The 19,725-nt window shown below is 46.0% G+C and overlaps 1 protein-coding gene across 4 annotated transcripts in view; it reads right to left on the reverse strand.

Annotated features, from left to right (window-relative positions):
- TPD52L2 (TPD52 like 2) overlaps positions 1-14,761 on the reverse strand; it is a 45,397-nt gene extending 30,636 nt beyond the window's left edge. For 3 of the 4 annotated variants that reach the window (XM_087720617.1, XM_087720615.1, XM_087720618.1), the window contains exons 1-3: positions 14,628-14,761; positions 7,247-7,410; positions 4,079-4,227 (exon numbers count right to left, since the gene is read on the reverse strand). In XM_087720617.1, the coding sequence (XP_087576743.1) occupies positions 4,079-4,227; positions 7,247-7,410; positions 14,628-14,646 (332 nt within the window). In that variant the 5' untranslated portion in view covers positions 14,647-14,761. The remainder of the gene's footprint in view (positions 1-4,078; positions 4,228-7,246; positions 7,411-14,627) is intronic. The other variant, XM_087720616.1, reaches the window with a different exon arrangement.
- Positions 14,762-19,725: the final 4,964 nt, after the last annotated feature.

Here is a 19,725-nt window from a genome sequence, read left to right on the forward strand (position 1 = left end):
AAGGGGGCACAGCAATAGCAGTAGACTTATATACCGCTTCATAGGGCTTTCAGCCCTCTCTAAGCGGTTTACAGAGAGTCAGCATATTGCCCCCAACAATCTGGGTCCTCATTTTACCCACCTCGGAAGGATGGAAGGCTGAGTCAACCCTGAGCCGGTGAGATTTGAACCGCTGAACTGCTGATCTAGCAGTAGCCTGCAGTGCTGCATTTAACCACTGCGCCACCTCGGCTCAGTGCCCAGAAGGCAACAGAGACAGGAAGGAGGCAGGGTGTACAAGGTGGAAGGGACTTACAAATCCGATTGGATGACCTTCTCACGCCACACTCCAAGTTTTTCAAAAGTTTTCATGTAGCTGGAGGGATGGGGAAACCCGGGGGTCAATCACACTTGAGGACTAGGAACTTGTGGAGGGGGGGGGGAAATAATCCCAAGGGGGGGGGAAACAGAACAAAGGCGGAAGGGATCCTAGTAATAGCCCTTAGACTTATATACTGCTTTCTAGTGCTTTAAAGCCCTCTCTAAGCAGTTTACAGAGTCAGCATATGCCCCCGCAACAATTTGGATCCTCATTTGACCCACCTTGGAAGGATGGAAGGCTGAGTCAACCTTGAGCCGGTCAGGATCGAACCCCTAGCAATGGGCAGAGTAAGCCTGCAAGACTGCCCTTTAACCACTGCGCCACCAGGGCTCTAAGGCAGTGTTTCTCAACCTTGATGACTTGAAGTCCTGTGGACTTCAACTCCCAGAATCCCCCAGCCAGCATAGCTGGCTGGGGAATTCTGGGACTTGAAGTCCACAGGACTTAAAGTCGCCAAGGTTGAGAAACACTGCTCGAAGGTCTTAGGTGAGTGTTTCTCAACCTTGGCAACTCTTAAGGTGTGTGGACTTCAACTCCCAGAATTACCTAGCCAGGCAGCAAGTGGCTCCTTTGAGGTTGCCTGCCACATGCCCCCCCCCCCCAAAGAATCATCATCATCATTTCTCAGCACATCCAGGATCCTGGGAACAAAAGAAGGGGGCCTTTAATGAATCATAGAGAGGTGCTTGGCTGGGGAATTCTGGGAGTTGAAGTCCACACTTCTTACGTAGAATTGCCAAGGTTGAGAAATAACGTCTCAGATGAAAAGGAAGACTCTCCTGTAGTCAAGAAGACCAGGCGGACGGATTATCCACAATGTCTCCAACAGAATAGCAGAGTTGGAAGGGACCTTGGAGGTCTTCTAGTCCAACCCCCTGCTCAGCCAGGACACCCTATGTCAGGGATGGCAAACCTTTTAGACACCAAGCGCATGCGGGCTTATTGGGGCCCGTGGCACGACAAAACCGCGCTAGTCAAAATCGTGGTGATAAAATCGCGTCGCTAAAGCCGCGACGTCATCACCGCCGCAACAACAGCGCGGCAACAGAAGGGCGCTTTAAAACGGCACCGCGGCAGAAAGCCGACTTCAATTAAGGTAAGGGTTAGGATTAGGTTTAGGGGTTTGTTTTAGGGTTAGGTTTAGGGTTAGGTTTAGGGTTAGGTTTAGGGTTAGGTTTAGGGTTAGGTTTAGATTTAGCGTTAGGTTTAGCGTTAAGTTTAGGGTTAGGTTTAGGTTTAGGTTTAGGGTACTGAGTGCTTGGGAATGCGCGAATTTGCCCTCCGCGATTATGTCATCGCGGTAGGGTCGCGTTTTTCCTTAGCGCTTAGAACGGCGCGAATTAGTCTTCGCGCTTATGTCTCCGCGGATAAGGGCTTCGCGGATTTCTGGTGGAACCATTGGGGCCGCGACCCGGAAGAGAAGCTACCCGGTGGGCATGCGCACGCCAGGAAACAAACTTCCAGTTTCCAGCGCACGCATGCACACTGGTCAGGTAGTCTTCCGGTTACATGTGTGCGCAATGATCAGCTAGCCGGCACACATGTGGCACGCCAGAAACCGGGAAGCCAGTTCTTCTGGTTTCCTCCACTGCCGCACTCAAGGTGGACAGCTGATCGCGCGTGCATGCATGCGTGCCAGAAAGCCAGAAAAGGAAGGGGCAATGTTGTGCGTGCCAGGCAACATGGCTCTGCGTGCCACTTGAGCTTCGCCACCATGGCCGTATGTCATTTCAGACAGATGGCTGCCCAATCTCTTCCTCTCTCTCTCTCCTCAATCTCATCCATCTCAAAGTGATGGACGTCTGTGGAGATTCTCAGCCACGCAGATCGTGGTTTTATAATCCCCGACCTCCGGTCCTTCCGACGCGCCCTAAAAAGTTGGCTTTCCCAGCAAGCCGGCCCTGGCCTGAACAAAATAAAATAAATGATTGATTTAATCGTTAATTTTAATCTAATTTTTTTAATGTTATTGCTGATATGAATTGGGTTTGTTTTTGGATACTCTAATTTTCTTTTTAACTTTTATAATATGTGTGGTGTTTTTTTTAATGTTGTACGCCACCCTGAGTCTTTTGGGAGAAAGGCGGCATATAAATCCAACAAACAAACAACAAAGTCTTCCAATATCTCAGGGGTTGCCACAAAGAAGAGGGAGTCAAACTATTCTCCAAGGCACCTGAGTGTAGAACAAGAAGCAACAGGTGGAAACTAATCAAGGAGAGAAGCAACTTAGAACAGAGGAGAAATTTCCTGGTAGTTAAGAACAATGAATCAGTGGAACAGAAGTTGCCTCCAGAAGTTGTGAATACTCCAACACTGGAAGTCTTTAAGATGTTGGATAGCCATTTGTCTGAAACGGTATAGGGTTTCCTGCCTAGGCAGGGGGTTGGACTAGAAGACCTCCAAGGTCCCTTCCAACTCTGCTATTGTATTGTATTAAATAAATGAAGTCCAATAAATAAATAAATGCTCAAAATCACAGGGCTTTCTACTGAAACTTCCTCATTGTTATCCCCGAGGCTTGTGATTGAGAGAAGCAATCCTCTCCCAGATATACAGGCCTGCCAGAGTTGGGAGCCCTAAGGACACACTAGGACTACAACTCCCAGGATGCCATATTTCAAAGGCGCCTGGAGGGAGCCACCCTGGGCAAGACCCCGTATGCCCCAATGACCAGTGGAAACCCTACCCAGGGGCACATCAGAAGGCAAGCTCATTGCCCGAGGACTGCGGAGACAGGGGGCTTCACAGATACAACATGAAGCAAATGGAAGGAAAGTACAGGCAATCCTCAACTTACGACCGTAACACAGCCTGCCCATCATGGTCATACAGTGACTCGGTCATGTGACCGACTCAATATTAAAACCTTTTTTGGGGGTGGAAGTTAAATAAATGCTGAGATTGTTAGGCGAACCAGGAGTTTGTTATGAATGTCGTTTCCCTGTAAATGCCGTTGTTTGGTGAAACCGTCATAAAATGAGATCACGCGACCACGGGATGCTGCAAACGGGTGAAAATGTTGTCCGGTTGCCCGAGTGTCTGAAGTTTGGCCATGTGAATGCCTTTGTGTGTGTGTGTGTGTATGTGTGTGTCTGTGTGTTTCTCCAACTGCTGTAACTTCAAAGCTGAGTTGTTAAATACAGGTAGTCCTTGACTTACAATAGGTCATTTAGTGACCATTCAAATTTACACCGGCATGGAAAAAAAGTGACTTACGACCATTTTTTACACTTACGACCGTCGCAGCATTCCCCAAGGTCAGGGGATCAAAATTCAGGCGCTTGACAACTGACTCATATTTATAACCGTTGCAGTGTCCCCCGGTTGTGTCTTTTGCAACCTTGCTTACGAGCCAAGTCAATAGGGGAAACCAAATTCACTTAACAACCACATGAATAATTTAACAGCCGCGTCAATTCACTTAACCACCGTGGCAGGAAGAGTCGTAAAATAGGGCAAAACTCCCTTTAGCAAATGTTTCTCTCGGCAAAAATAGAAATACTGGGCTCAAGTGTGGTCGTAACTCGAGGACTACCTTGCTGCCTCAAGGTAAGCCTGTGGCAACTCGGGATGGCCGCTAAGCAGCTGGTCATAAGTCGAGGACTACCCGTGCCTTCTCCCCCCCTTTGCTGAGCTGCAAGTTTACGTCTTGGGTGTTTCATCCCCTAATTGTGTGCAACAAGATATTAGATCCCAAAAGAGGGGAATACCTACGCGTTAGAAACCTGGACGTCGTGCCAACTCTTGGAGAGGTTTTGCTTCAGGTCATCCAGGGGGGTCAAGCCCAGCTTCCTCTTCAGCTCTCCGCAGTGTCTCTCCTTGGCCGCCAACACCTGGCGCAAGGTGCCAATCTCCTCTTCCACCTACACGTTTGGACGAAGGAAGCCCAAGTTAGGCAAGAATTCTATTCTAATTTGTAAGGGTTCCCACCGATGATCAGCAACACATTCCTTCAAGAAAAGTAGCAATAGCAATAGCAGTTAGACTTATATACCGCTTCATAGGGCTTTCAGCCCTCTCTAAGCGGTTTACAGAGTCAGCATATCGCCCCCAACAACAATCCGGGTCCTCATTTCACCCACCTCGGAAGGATGGAAGGCTGAGTCAACCTTGAGCCGGTGAGATTTGAACCGCCAAATTGTGGGCAGCTGGCAGTCAGCAGAATAGCAATAGCAGTTAGACTTATATACTGCTTCATAGGGCTTTCAGCCCTCTCTAAGCGGTTTACAGAGTCAGCATATCGCCCCCACAGTCTGGGTCCTCATTTCACCCACCTCGGAAGGATGGAAGGCTGAGTCAACCTTGAGCCGGTGAGATTTGAACCGCCAAATTGTGGGCAGCTGGCAGTCAGCAGAATAGCAATAGCAGTTAGACTTATATACCGCTTCATAGGGCTTTCAGCCCTCTCTAAGCGGTTTACAGAGTCAGCATATCGCCCCCACAGTCTGGGTCCTCATTTCACCCACCTCGGAAGGATGGAAGGCTGAGTCAACCTTGAGCCGGTAGGATTAGAAACGCTGAACTGCAGATAACAGTCAGCTGAAGTGGCCTGCAGTACTGCACCCTAACCACTGCGCCACCTTGGCTCTTTCGTCATCTTAATAGGCAGGTTAAGAAGACTGAAGCATCAGCTCTTCCAGCTGTGGGATGACACAACATGCTTAAGCGGGTCAGGTCGATTCAGCAGCTGGGACTTCCTGGACTTGATCAGTATTAAACTGAAAGTTGTTTTAAGAGAGTTTACCTGAAATGCAAATTCAGCACTTTGGGTTAATTAGCTACCTGATGCACGGTGCACACCTGTTCAGGAAATTAGGCACCTTGCATGAATGCAACTAATAATGCAGTGCTTCTCAACCTTGGCAACTTGAAGATGTCCGGACTTTAACTCCCAGAATTCCCCAGCCAGCGAATGCTGGCTGGGGAATTCTGGGAGTTGAAGTCCGGACATCTTCAAGTTGCCAAAGGTTGAGAAACACAGAACTAATGTGTTAAGACAGGGTTTCTCAACCATTTTAAAATGGTTGGACTTCAACCCCCGAATTCCCCAGCCAGCCGGGGGAATTCTGGGAGTCGAAGTCCACCCATCTTCAAGGTTGAGGACACTGCCGTAAACATTTCAAGGTGTGTTTTGAAAATTTAAGATCATTCACAAACAGGGTACCTCAAAAAAGACTTTACCTCTATACCCACGGTGGAGGAGGTAGCCATTCACAAAATGCCTATTGAATAAAAGTAAATTCCCTCTCCGTAATTCCTAGGAAAGTTTCTAAGAAAAGATTTCCTGGGAAATCTTTTTTTTTTTTAATCTTTTTACAACGCTGTAATCTCTTGTTTCAGGGTGGGGTCAGGGGAAACTAAGTGGAGTTGAGCATTTACTGGCCTTCCTGACGCCTACAGGGAGTTCACAGCAAATATTTTCTCTTTGTGCCCTGATAAGAGAAACATCTGTCGCTGCCTAGAATTGAACTCTCAACTTTCCGAGTGGGAGTCGAGCGTCTTCACCTCTAAGCCACTGTGCTGCTCTTGCGAAATCTTTAGATAACCTAGGCAAATCTTGCGAGTAAAAATGTTGCTGCATGCTAGTGTTTTGCAGCAAAGCAGTTTCCTATTCTGCCGTAAAACAGAGGAGGCAGGGAAGATGATTGACAGCTGGGCCCTACAGAATTAGAGCTCCAGATCCCTCAATGTCCGAGTGTTTACCTTCTGCCTAGAGAATTCTGGGAGTTGAAGTCCATACAACCACATGCTGGCAAGGTTGAGAAATACTGGCCTATCTTATCTAAGGATGGCTGTAGGAACATTATCAACAAAGCCAGAGAGAATTCTAAATATTACGAAGTGGCTCAGGTTAAGTGCTCAAATAGAAAATAAATTGTTTAGGGACAGGGGAAAGTAGAAAAGATAAGCCTAAATGTTTAGTTTATTGATTAGATCTTTATCCCATCATTATTGCTTTTACACATAACTAAAAGCTGGCAAACATACTTAATACTTTGTTCCTCCTGTTTTCCCCACAACAGCAATCCTGTGAGGTGGGTTGGGTTGAGAGTGAATGACTGATCCAGCCACCGAGCCGGATTTCATGCCTAATCCAGGACTAGAACTCATTGTCTCCTGGTGATTGGCCCAAAGTCACCCAGCCGGTTTTCATGCCTAATCCAGGACTAGAACTCACCATCTCCTGGTGATTGGCCCAAAGTCACCCACCCAGCTTTCATGCCTAATCCAGGACTAGAACTCACTGTCTCCTGGTGATTGGCTCAAAGTCACACATGGGTTTTCAAGCCTAATCCAGGACTAGAACTCATCGTCTCCTGGTGATTGGCCCAAAGTCACCCAGCCAGCTTTCATGCCTAATCCAGGACTAGAACTCATTGTCTCCTGGTGATTGGCCCAAAGTCACGCATGGGTTTTCAAGCCTAATCCAGGACTAGAACTCACCGTCTCCTGGTGATTGGCCCAAAGTCACCCACAGGCTTTTATCCCTAATCCAGGACTAGAACTCACCGTCTCCTGGTGATTGGCCCAAAGTCACCCACAGGCTTTCATGCCTAATCCAAGACTAGAACTCACCGTCTCCTGTGATTGGCCCAAAGTCACCTACAGGCTTTCATGCCTAATCCAGGACTAGAACTTAATGTCTTCTGGTGATTGGCCCAAAGTCACCCAGCCGGCTTTCATGCCTAAGCAATGACTAGATCTTATCATGGTGATTGGCCCGTTTAGCTGGCTTTCAAGTCGAAGGCGGGAGTAGAACTCCCTGTTTCCCGGTTTCTGGGCCTGGTACCTTAACCACTAGGCCCAACTGGCTCAACCACATTGAACAAGGTTGCCGAGATTGAGCAAGCTTCAAAGAGCGGACAGGAGGCCATCCCTTACCTTGACCAGCTCAGCTCTGAGTTCCTCCTCTTCGGCTTCGGTGAGACCGTTGTAGGGTAAGGTCCTTGACGGAGCAGCCATGGCAACGGCGCTGGGGTTGTCCACGGGCACGTCGGTCATGGAATCGGACAGGAGACCTTTGTTGGGAGAGTTAAGGTTGATATCTGTCATGGACGAGAAGCAAAGGGAGGGACAGGACAGGCAGAGACAAGGCAAGCGGATTAGTCAAGCAGAGGACGCCGGTGCAGAGAAGAGGGAGGAGACGGAGTCAAATGAAAGAGCGGTCCAGAGGGTTACAGGAAGGGCATCTGTGTTTTGGGACTCGCAAGCAGCTACCCACAGGTCACACCATAGACCCACTTCAATAGTAAAGGTGTGATCTCTGCTTTCAAGGTCACACTTGCAATGCTGCATCTGGTTTTAGTCACAATATAAAGAAAAAAAGACGTGGAGACTCTGGAAAGAGGGCAGAGAAGAGCAAGAAAGAGGATTAGGGGACTGGAGACTAAAACATATGAAGAACGGTTGCAGGAACTGAGTACGTCTAGTTTAATAGAAAGAAGGACTAGGGGAGAGATGATAGCATCTTCCAATATCTCAGGGGCTGCCACAAAGAAGAGGCAGTCAAACTACTCTCCAAGGCACCTGAGGGCAGGACAAGAAGCAATGGGTGGAAACTCAACTAGGAGAGAAGCAACTTAGAACTAAGGAGAAATTTCCTGACAGTGAGAACAATTAATCAATGGAAGGATTTGCCTCCAGAAGTTGTGGCTGCTCCAACACTGGAGGTGTTTAAGAGGAGGTTGGACAGCCATTTGTCTGAAATGGTATAAGACCGTGATGGCGAATCTATGATACGTGTGCCACAGGTGGCATGCGGAGCCCTCTCTGTGGGCACGCACAATGTTGCCAGCTGCTCTTCTGGTTTCTGGCGCTAGCTGGTCTTCGCGCACGCCAGAGCACAAGAAATACGAAGACCAGGTCTTCGGATTTCGGTGCGCACAACCGTTCCAGTTTGGGCATTCAGTGCCGAAAAGGTTTGCCACCACTGCTATAGGATCTCATGCTTGAGCAGGGGGGTTGAACTAGACCAGGGGTCGGCAACCTTAAACACTCAAAGAGCCACAAAGGTCCTAACTGGAAGCCCACCATGCAAATCTGGAACCGACCAGAAGTCTGGCTCCCCCACCATAGAGTCTCCTCCTAGCAGGGTGCACTTTTTCCTCTGCCCACTGGAAGTCTGGTTCCCCCCACCATAGAGTCTTCTCCTAGCATGGTGCCCTTTTTCCTCTGCCAACTGGAAGTCCGGTTCCCCCACCATAGAGTCTCCTCCTAGCAGGGTGCCCTTTTTCCTCTGCCAACTGGAAATCTGGTTCCCCCACCATAGAGTCTCCTCCTAGGAGGGTGCCCTTTTTCCTCTGCCAACTGGAAGTCTGGTTCCCCCCACCATAGAGCCTCCTCCTAGCAGGGTGCCCTTTTTCCTCTGCCCACTGGAAGTCTGGTTCCCCCCACAATAGAGTCTCCTCCTAGCAGGGTGCCCTTTTTCCTCTGCCAACTGGAAGTCTGGTTCCCCCCACCATAGAGTCTCCTCCTAGCAGGGTGTCCGTTTTCCTCTGCCAACTGGGAGTCTGGTTCCCCCACCATAGAGCCTCCTCCTAGCAGGGTGTCCTTTTTCCTCTACCTGTCCTAACTGAAAGCCCTATCAATTGTGGAGCCAACTGGAAAACCCATCCCTTGCAATAGAGTCTCCTCCTGGCCTGCTGGGCTCCCCCCACTCACCCAACCAGAAGCTCCATTCAAAATTGTGGCGCCAACCAGCAACAGGGAGCCGCAGCAGAAGAATGAAAGAGCCACATGTGGCTCCAGAGCCGCAGATTGCTGACCCCTGCACTAGGCGACCTCCAAGGTCCCTTCCAACTCCGTTATTCAACATGGGGGATGAGACATTTCATTTAGCCGAGATTGTGGGAGTTATTTATTCTGTGGGTTACAGCACAGCCTGGAGCACAGCACAGGCATTTTTAATAGCAGTTCAAGACAAACACACAGTGCCAGGTTGTGTACCAGTCAGGTTGTGTACCAGTCAGGAAGACGTAGTGAGGCCACAGGTGCCCTCTGAGCTGGTTTTCTTGCAGACGTTTCACTACCAAACTAGGTAACATCATCAGGGCTAGACGGCTGTGGGGTTTCGCTCTCGTTCCTATACTGGTAGTTTGCCCTGCCAGTTTTGGTGGGGGTGTTCTTAGTAGTTTAGGCTGTTTATTCTTTGATTGCTTCTCTGAGTTAGTACTGCAGTTCCTTAATTGGACTCTCCTTTGCTGTAGGAGTCGGGTATCTAATTGAGCAATGAAACCTGTTTGCAAGGAAACAACCAACTTAGGGAGTACCAAAGAACTCACAGTTCAACCCTGAGGCACAAATCCATATGTATGCCCTTGTAAAATTTATTAGCCGCCCATCTTACAATTTATTTTTCTTATTGCAGACATAGTAAGTGGCACCAAGCTATTGTTCTGACCGAGGCTTCCCAAGAGCCTGAAGCAAACTCCTTGTCCTGACAAAAACTCCTTTTATTCATTGACTGTGAATTCTTCTCATTCACATCCAGCAAAGTCTTTCAAGGGAGGATTTACAGTCACAGACCTTCTCTGGCTTGGAGAGCTGCCAGGCCGATATTCTGCAGAACTTGGAAAGGAGCCTCAGAGAGTCACGAACCAATGAAGCGAACTAATTGTCTGTCCTGCAAACTCCACTCCCCTTTCACTCCTCTTTTATTTCCTCTGGGAGGGGCCATTCACCGTCCACCTGTGGCCTTACTCCCAAGTCGACCTCTGTTCTTTAGCTGTTCCCTTCGTCTGGCAACTCTGCGTATGCGCACACTAGCAATAGCAATAGCAGTAGACTTATATACCGCTTCATAGGGCTTTCAGCCCTCTCTAAGCGGTTTACAGAGAGTCAGCATATTGCCCCCAACAATCTGGGTCCTCATTTTACCCACCTCGGAAGGATGGAAGGCTGAGTCAACCCTGAGCCGGTGGGATTTGAACCGCTGAACTGCTGATCTAGCAGTAGCTTGCAGTGCTGCATTTAACCACTGCGCCACCTTGGCTCGAGGAACAGGCTCCAGCTGTTCTTCTGCCCCACTGATGTCTGATTCCGAAGGCAGCTGATAACTGTCGGACGGTTCTGACCCGCCCTCTGCCTCCGACACAGAGCCCACATCAGAGCCTTCCCCAGACTCCAAGACTGGCCCATCTTCCTCCCCAAACTCCTCACTGTCCGAATCTGCTGCCAGCTCTGCTAGTGGACCACAACAGCTATACCTGCCTGATAGGCGCCTGTTTTTCCATGCTTCATAATTCATACACACATGTACATGAAATAAGGAACAACAGGGTACAAGCAGTCCTCGACTTACGACAGGGTCACGTGATCCCAATTCAGACACTTGGCAACTGGTTCATATTTACGACGGTTGCATTGCCCTGGGTGGTGTGTGTGTGTGTGTGTGTGTGTATCTGTGTGTGATGGCTGGCTGGCTGGGGAATTGTGGGAGTTGAAGTCCATATACCTTAAACGTGGCCAAGCTTGAGCCATACTGGCCTAACTGCTATCAAAGCAAATAAAAAGATTTTTCTAAACTTTTGGTGTTTCGGACGGTCACTATCTCCCTAATACAGGACGCAGAGGCTTCATACAGAGGGTGGGCAGAGAACAGCTGCACATTCAAGATACACAAGAACACAAGGGACCACCCCCACACCCTCTAAAATCACAGCTGCAACTGTAACAGGAGACAAGTGTCAACCTTAGGCGGCCTTAGAAAACAGCTCAAAATTTGTGTGAAAACAGAGGCCTACTGTCCGCAATTTCGCCTTCTATGCTTTAAGTCAGCAGTTCCCTAGAATACTTCGAGGTGGGGTGGGGTGTGGAGGTGTCACAGATAGTCCTCAACATATGACCAAAAATGAGCCCTACATTTCTGCTGCTAAGCAAGGCAATTCTTAGGCAAGCACCTCATTTTACAGTCTTTTTTGTTTTGCCCTTAAGTGAAATCCCTGCAGCGGTTAAGTGAATCATGCAGCCTTTAACGAATCTGCTTCCCCCCCTCCCCGACGCCCCAATTGTTTTTCCTCGTCTGAAGCCTGTTGGCTGGGGGATTCTGGGATTTGAAGTCCATCCATTTTAAAGTGGTTAGGGATGGGGGCAAAACACAGCTCTAAATTACCCACTATTTTTCCTTTTTGCAGTTGTTTTGAGTAAGAGAAGGAGCTCTTGTGCTTTTAGCACGTTGCCTTCCCTGTTCTGGTTCTTTTTGGTTAAAAATAACTTTTAAAGGAACAAAGTAAGGGAGGAATTCAGCGAACACCAGGAGACATTTCCCCTCTTTGGGGTATATGGGGGGAAGAGATATTGACCGTGCGGTTGAACTGGGCTGTAAGTGCCAAGGTGGCGCAGTGGTTAGAGTGCAGTACTGCAGGCCGCTTCAGCTGACTGATAACTGCAGGTCAGCGGTTCAAATCTCACCAGCTCAGGGTTGACTCAGCCTTCCATCCTTCCGAGGTGGGTAAAATGAGGACCCGGATTGTTGTTGGGGGCAATATGCTGACTCTGTAAACCGCTTAGAGAGGGCTGAAAGCCCTACGAAGCGGTATATAAGTCTAACTGCTATTGCTATAGATGTACCCCACTGTTCCTTCAAAATTTAGCCGAAGCCAAATAGGATTGGTCAAAAGGACCCAGGTCTCAATCAGGTGCCACGCCACTTGCAGAATCCATTGACAAATTGAAAGAGGATGTAGCATCAGTTTAGCTGCGCCCTTCCCTTTAAAAAAAAATAGGTTAAGAAGCATTGATTTAAAAAGGTAAAGGTTTCCCCGCACATGTGTGCTACTTGTTCCTGACTCTAGGGGGTGGTGCTCATCTCCATTTCAAAGCCGAAGAGCCAAAGACGTCTCTAGGGTCATGTGGCCACCATGAGTCAACGCTGAAGGCGCACGGAACGCTGTTCCCTTCCCACCAAAGGTGGCTCCTATTTTTCTACTTGCATTTTTTACATGCTTTCGAACGGCTAGGTTGGCAGAAGCTGGGACAAGTAACGGGAGCTCACTCCGTTATGCGGCGCTAGGGATTCCAACCGCCAAATTGCCGACCTTTTTGATCGACAAGCTCAGCGTCTTAGCCACTGAGCCACCGCGTCCCTGTTAGCATTGATTTAAAGCAGCGTAAATATCTCTGTCGGGTTTGGGTCATGGGATCTACAAAATAAACCCTTTTTATTCAGATTGGAGTAATTTAATCTCCGTTTTACACTGGATGTGAAGAAATCATTTTTCCCTAGTTGGCCCAGACACAATTAGATTGTGGCTTAAAACAGGTTAGGTTAGGTTTATTGGATTTACATGATTTATAAAAGTTGAGTGTTTCTCATCTTTTTAAAGATGTGTGGGCTTCAACTCCCAGAATTCTGCAGCTAGGATGGCTGGTTGGGCAATTCTGGGAGTTGAAGTCCACCCGTCTTCAACACCAAGTTTGAAAAAGACAGCTCTAAACCAGTGTTTTTCAACCACTGTGCCGCGGCACACGGTGTGCCGTGGGAAAAACACTTTATATATAGTCAATATAGGCACAGAGTTAAATTTTTTTAACATTTTCTAATGGTGGTGTGCCTCGTGATTTTTTTCATGAAAAAAGTGTGCCTTTGCACAAAAAAGGTTGAAAAACACTGCTCTAAACTATCAAACTTAATCTGGCAAATCATGGGGGGGGGGGGGGAACAGACACCCCTCCCTCAAGGAGATTAAAGCTGCAAAAGCCAAGCCCGCGCCCAAGATTGCAACCTCCCGCAGCCCCAAACCAGATCCAGCTTCCCCTCCTTCCAGGCAGGCCTTTCTAACCCTTAGTAAACTCTGAGTTCAGACTCCCCTTCAGCCTTCTCTCCCTCCCCCCATCCAAGGACATTCTGGCCAGGCCAAACCCACCCAACCAGCTGCTCCTAATTAAAAGGCCTCTTCCAATTCTAGGCTTCCATCCGAAGCTTCTTCAGTGTCCCAGGGTGGGGCATTAAAGGGGGCGGCGGGCGGGCAAACAAGCCCTGGTGACCCCTACACTGCTTCTCCTTGCAACAGCTGGAAATCCAGTTCTGGGATTCATTTTCCACAATCCTCCCCCCCCCCCCCCCAGGAAGGGACTGCAGGAAGGGCTGTCTCCAAAAGCTAACAGAAAGCAAAATGATATGATAAAAATAAAAGAATAACAGTAAAAGAATAAAAATAAATTTGTAAAAGTAAAAAAAAATGATAAAATAAATAAAACTAAAGAATAAAGAATGAAATTTAAAAAAATCAATAAAAGAAAAACGAAATAAAACAATAAAAGTAAAACAATAAAAAGTAAATAAAAAGGTAGAATAAAAATGAAACAAAAGTAAAATAAAGAATAAAATAATAAAAATAAAATAAAAAGGTAAAATAATAAAAAAGATCAAAAATAAAGAATACAATAATAAAATAAAAATAAAAAATAGTAAAAGTGAAATAATAAGAATAAAAAAGCAAAATAAAAAATAAAATAAAAGCAATAAAAGTAAAATAAAAAAGTAAAATAATAAAAATAAAATAAAAAGGTGAAATAATTAAAATAAAAGCCCCCAAAATAAAGAATAAAATAAAAATAATAAAGAAATAATAAAAGCAAAAGAATAAAAGCAAAAGAATAAAAAAGCAACATAAAAAATATAATAAAAAGAATAAAAGTAGAAGAAAAAAGTAAAATAATAAAAATAAAAGTACCAAAGAATGAAAGTAAAAGAATAAAAAAGGAAAATAAAAAATAATAAAATAAAAATAGAATAAAAAAGTAAAATAAAACAAAGAACAAAAGCGAAATAAAAAAGCAGAATGAAAAAATAAAAGAATAAAAGTAAAAGAATAAAAGTAAAAGAATAAAACAAAAAAGTAAAAGAATAAAAAGTAAACGAAAAGCGAAAGAATTTTAAAAAAAGGAAAACAAGGAAAACTTAAAAATAAAATAATGTAATAAAATAAAGACTCCCCGCTTCCGCCCCCCCCCAGCAGACCCGCTTTCCCTGCAGGGTCCTCCTCCCCCCCCCCTCCCCAGGAGCCCCCATGGCCCCAATTCCCACCGTTCCTCCCTTTTGGGGTGGGGGGGTGTCTGACCTTCCCCTCTGAGTTGCTGGACCACTTAACCTCCCCCCCCCCGTGAAGCCCCCCCCCACCGCCCAACATGCTGGATTTCTGCTTGCAGGGAGGGCCAGCCAGGCGAGAGGTGCCCCCCCCGACCCCCAGAAAGGCTGAAGCCGCGCAGCCCCCAGACGAGCCCCCCCCCGACCCCCAGGACGGCCCCTCCCGGCGGCCCCTACCCTGGCTGGCGCTCTCCATCTCGCCCAGGCCCGGGGACCGTTGCGCGGCTACGGCGGAGGTTGAAAACAACCACCGAGGCAGCTTTCTCGCTTGACGGCGCGACGTCACACGCCACCGACGCTCTCTTCCGGCCTGCGGGGCGTCATCAAGAAGCGTCGGCTCGCGCCCCGCCCAAGGGGGGATAAAGAGGGCGAGCGGGAGGAGACAAAAAAGCGGCGTTTTCGAAACTTCGGGTTCTCGATGGGCTCTGGAGAAGTGGGAGGCAAGGGGGTAAGGAAGGCGGGGCAGGAAGTCCTCGCGTTACTTACGACCACGATGGAGCCCAGAATTCTTTGTTGCTAAGTGAAACGTTTGTTAAAGCATGCTGGGCCCGTTTTACGACTTTCCTTGCCACAGTTGTTAAGTGAATCATTGCATTTGTTCAGTTAGTTAACCCAGTGGTTAAGTGAATCTGGCTTCCCCGTTGATTTTGCTTGTCAGAAGGTCGCAAAAGGGGATCGCGTGACTCCAGGACATTGCAACCGTCATAAGTATGAATCAATTGCCAAGTATCTGAATTTTGATCACACGACCATGGGGATGCTGCGATGGTCATAAGTGTGAAAAAGGGTCATAAGTCCCTTTTTCAAAGCAGTTGTAATTTTGAACCGTCACTAAATGAACTGTCGTGAGTCAAGGTTTCCCTGTTTAAGATTTTATATTGCAATTATGTCCTTTTTCTCCCAGTGTACATGTCTAAATCCAAACTAGACTGTTGTTTCTCTGTGTCATATATGTGGGTATGTGCATGATTTTGTATTTATTTATTATTTATTTTGTTATGTTTATGTTGTGCATATTAGCAGTGGAGACTCTTTGAGAGCTGCAAGCAATGAAATTTCATTTTAATATATGCTGATTAGTGTACATTCAAAGTGACCATAAAGTTATTATTCTATTCTATTTTCTTTTCTTTTCTATTTTCTATTCAATTCTATTCTATATTCTATATTCTATTCTCTTTTCTATTCTTTTCTATTCTATATTCTATTCTCTTTTCTATTCTTTTCTATTTTATTTTCTATTCTATAGTCTATTCTATTTTCTATCCTATTTTCTATTCTCTATTCTATTGTATTCTATTCTTATTCCCAATGCTATTCTATTCTCTGTTCTATTTCATTCTTATTCCTAATGCTATTCTATTCTATAGTCTATTCTATTTTCTATCCTATTTTCTATTCTCTATTCTATTGTATTCTATTCTTATTCCTAATGCTATTCTATTCTATTTTCTATTCTCTTTTATTTTCTATTCTCTTTTATTTTCTATTCTATTTTCTATTATCTCTTCTATTCTATTCAATTTCTTATTCTATTCTATTCTTATTCCTAATGCTATTCTATTCTATTCTCTGTTCTATTCTATTCTATTCTTATTCCTAATGCTATTCTATTCTTTTCTATTCTATATTCTATTCTCTTTTCTTTTCTATTTTATTCTATATTCTATTCTCTTTTCTTTTCTTTTCTATTCTATTTTATTTTCTATTCTATATTCTATTCTATTCTATTCTACATTCTATTCTGTTTTCTTTTCTATTTTATTCTATTCTATATTCTATTCTGTTTTATTTTCTATTCTATTCTATTTTCTATTCTGTTCTATTCTATTTCTTATTCTATTCTTATTCCTAATGCTATTCTATTCTATTCTATTTTCTATTCTCTGTTCTATTCTATTCTATTTTATTCTTATTCCTAATGCTATTCTATTCTATATTCTATTCTATTTCCTATTCTATTTCCTATTCTCTATTCTATTCTTTTGTTCTTAATTCTATTGCAATTCTATTCTATTTCTATTCTATTTCTTTAGCTAAGATGAGCTTCACTGGCTGATGGGACATTTGCTGTTTCATTCCTGCCGTTGGGGGGAGGAAGAGGCCTTCTTTCAAAGCACCAGCAAAAAAAAGGCAAGGCTTTTATCCTTAGCAATTCATCCACATGCCTGTCCCTCATGCAGACGACCCCCCCCTGGAGAAAGTTTTATTATGTGTAAACCTCCCCAGAGCCTCTAAGAGTAAGTGGGCAGCTATATAAATTCAATCCATCGATCCCAGGGATGCTTTATCAAAAGGCCACCAAAGTCCAGTTGCCTTTGAGAATCGGAAGTAATGTGAGACGTGGGTTAGACTGCCACTCTTTGGCCCAATGTGAATTTCATCCCCCCCCCCCCCAACAAAGTCTATTTTTTCCTTTTGAAAAGTACCTTTGGCGTAGTGCCCTCTCGTGGCGATAGAACACACAGCACCAAGAACCACCTTACTTGTTCTGAAGTTTTAAGAGTTTTTTTTTCCTCCCGTCCTGCAAGCCTTATTAATGGAAATAAATAAATAAATCCCGGAATTTCTCATTAACAGGCGAAGCTCTGGTGGTTTTTTTCCACCAGGGGTGTCCAACCTCGGAAACTTTAAGACCAGTTGGAGTCACCTCCCAGAATTCCCCAGCCAGCCATGCAGGGCCTTAATTGCACAATTGCGATCGTCATCTTGAATGATTTCACACACCCTGCAGAGTCAGTGTGGAGGCTGGGACGCTGGGAGAACCCAGCATGACATACAATAAGATTAAATGGATTGCTTTTTGTCTCTAGCAGATCCATTCACGTAAGATGCGAAGTCTGGCTAGCATTAATTATTTTTGCCCATGTATATATTGTTGTGTCTCGCCAGAGGCCAGTAGACCTGTCGGCAGATTAATGGGCCAGTCCTGGAGCCCGCAGAAGGCTCTGATGAAGGCAGAGAGGAAGCCAGAGCTGTATGCCAGTTATCAGCTGCCTTCGGAGTCAGACATCAGTGAGGCAGAAGAACAGCTGGAGCCTGTTCCCAGTGTGCACATGCACAGAATCGCCAGACGAAGGGAACAGCTAAAGAACAGGGGTCGACTTGGGAGTAAGGCTACAGGTGGATGGTGAATGGCCCCTCCCAGAGAGAATAAAAGAGGAGTGACAGGGGAGTGGAGTTTGCAGGAGACCATTCGTTCATTTCTGCATTCTTGCCACGTAATGCAGCATGAAAGATATCGGCCTGGCTGCTCTCCAAGCCTGAGAAAGGTCGGTAATTGTGAACTATCTTGAAAGACTCTGGGAGAGGAAAGACTTTGCTGGAAAGGAATTCACTGTCAATTAAATAAAAGGGGTTTATCAGGACGAGGACGAGGACTTCGGGCTGCTGGGGAAGCCAAGGTTAGAACATAAAAGTATATATTTATTTCCCCAACTGACTAACATTCTTGACAGAGGTGTGTGTGTGAGAGTGAGTGAGTGAGTGAGTGAGTGTGTGTGTGCTGCAATGTTGGCTATTCTTGTTTCCTTGTGGGGTGGGGGAGATACAAGAGGGGACAATGACGCAGCTTGATCATACAGGCCCTGAATTTAATGCATGTGTTGTCCAGCCAGCTGTATTGCTTCTGTGGTAAAGAATCCAATTTAGAACATAGAAAACCTAGAATAATAGAGTTAGAAGGATTTATGGTGTTTGGCAGCATGCCCAGGCTTTCAATTAGCATGAGCAACTGCTCTTAGTTTTCCTCTCAGCTGGCGGCAGTTGCTTTGGAGTTAACTTTTTTAAAAACGGGGAATAGTTAAGTTTTTTGCATTGTTTTAGTGGTTCCCGTCACTGTCCTTTTGGGGTGTACTTCCCTCACTCTTTTTGAAAGCCTCTAGTGATGGAGCACCCACAATTTCCGAAGACAAGCTATTCCATTGGTTGATTGGTCTCACCCTTAGGAAATTTCTGTTTAGTCCTAGCTTGTTCTCTCTTTGGTTACCATATTTTTCAGAGTATAAGACGCACCAGAGTATAAGACGCACCAAGATTTTGAAGAGGCAAATTACAAAAGGGGGGGGGGGGGGTTGCACTCTATAGACCTCCCCAAAACAGGCCCATTTTTTGTCAAAAAAAAGGGGGGGCATGCATAGCCTTTAGGAGGCTTCCAGAGTACTCCTGGAGGCTGGGGGGGGGGCAAAAATGAGCAAAAAATGGCCCGTTATCCACTCATTTTTGCTCTCCCCAGCCCCCAGGAGCATTCTGGAAGCCTCCTAAAGGCTCTGCAAGGCCATTTTTGCAAAGGGGGCGGGGTTTCAGGAGGCCAAAAATGCTGTGTTCAGTGTATAAGATGCACCCAGATTTTCACCCTCTGTTTTGAGGCAAAAAGGTGCATTTTATACTCCGAAAAATATGGTCGTTTCCATCCATTGTTTCTTTTTGTGCCTTCCGGTGCTTTGGAAAAGAGATTGACTCCCTCATTTTTGTAGGAGCCCCTCAAATTTCCTGACAGAACAATTAATCAGTGGAACAACCTGCCTCCAGAAATTTTAAATACTCCCAACACTGGAAGTTTTTAAGAAGAGATTGGATAACCATTTGTCTGAAGTAGTGTAGAGTTTCCTGGCTAAGCAGGGGGTTGGATTAGAAGACCTCCAAGGTCCTTTCCAACTCTATTTCTTTCCAATTCTATTATATTGTAAATATTAGAACATTGCTAATTTATTGTTCTATTTTATTGTGAGTTGGACTAAGGAGAAATTTCCTAAGGGTGAAATCAATCAAATTTGCCATGCGCACCCAATCACATGACCACCCAGCCACGCCCATCCAGTCACATGACCACCCAGCCACGCCCACCTAGTCACATGACCAGCCACGCCCACCCAGTCACATGACCACCCAGCCATGCCCACCCAGTCACATGACCACCCAGCCACGCCCATCCAGTCACATGACCACCCAGCCACGCCCACTCAGTCACATGACCACCCAGCCACGCCCAACCAGTCATTAGGGCAGAGAACCCGCTGTTAAATTATTTGAATCCCACCACTGGCTATCACCCTAATTCTCTACAGTGCGCCTGTTGCCCCATAAGATGTGCTGGCCCATAGCTTTCACCCTGCCATAGATGATGGCGATTGATCCAGCAAAACCGAAGGACCGGTACTTGGGGGGAAAGGGCACATCGCGCAAAGACAACAGAGACACACCATCCGATTCTCCAAGACTTTCTCTTTGTTGCTTCCTCTTTTCTCCCTTCCGTGTTCGTCTCCCCCTCTTCCGG

This window comes from Thamnophis sirtalis, unplaced genomic scaffold, assembly GCF_051295495.1.
Source record: "Thamnophis sirtalis isolate CommonGarterSnake01/CBP01778 unplaced genomic scaffold, rThaSir2_p1.2 scaffold_7, whole genome shotgun sequence".
In the NCBI taxonomy this organism is placed as follows: Eukaryota; Metazoa; Chordata; class Lepidosauria; order Squamata; family Natricidae; genus Thamnophis; species Thamnophis sirtalis.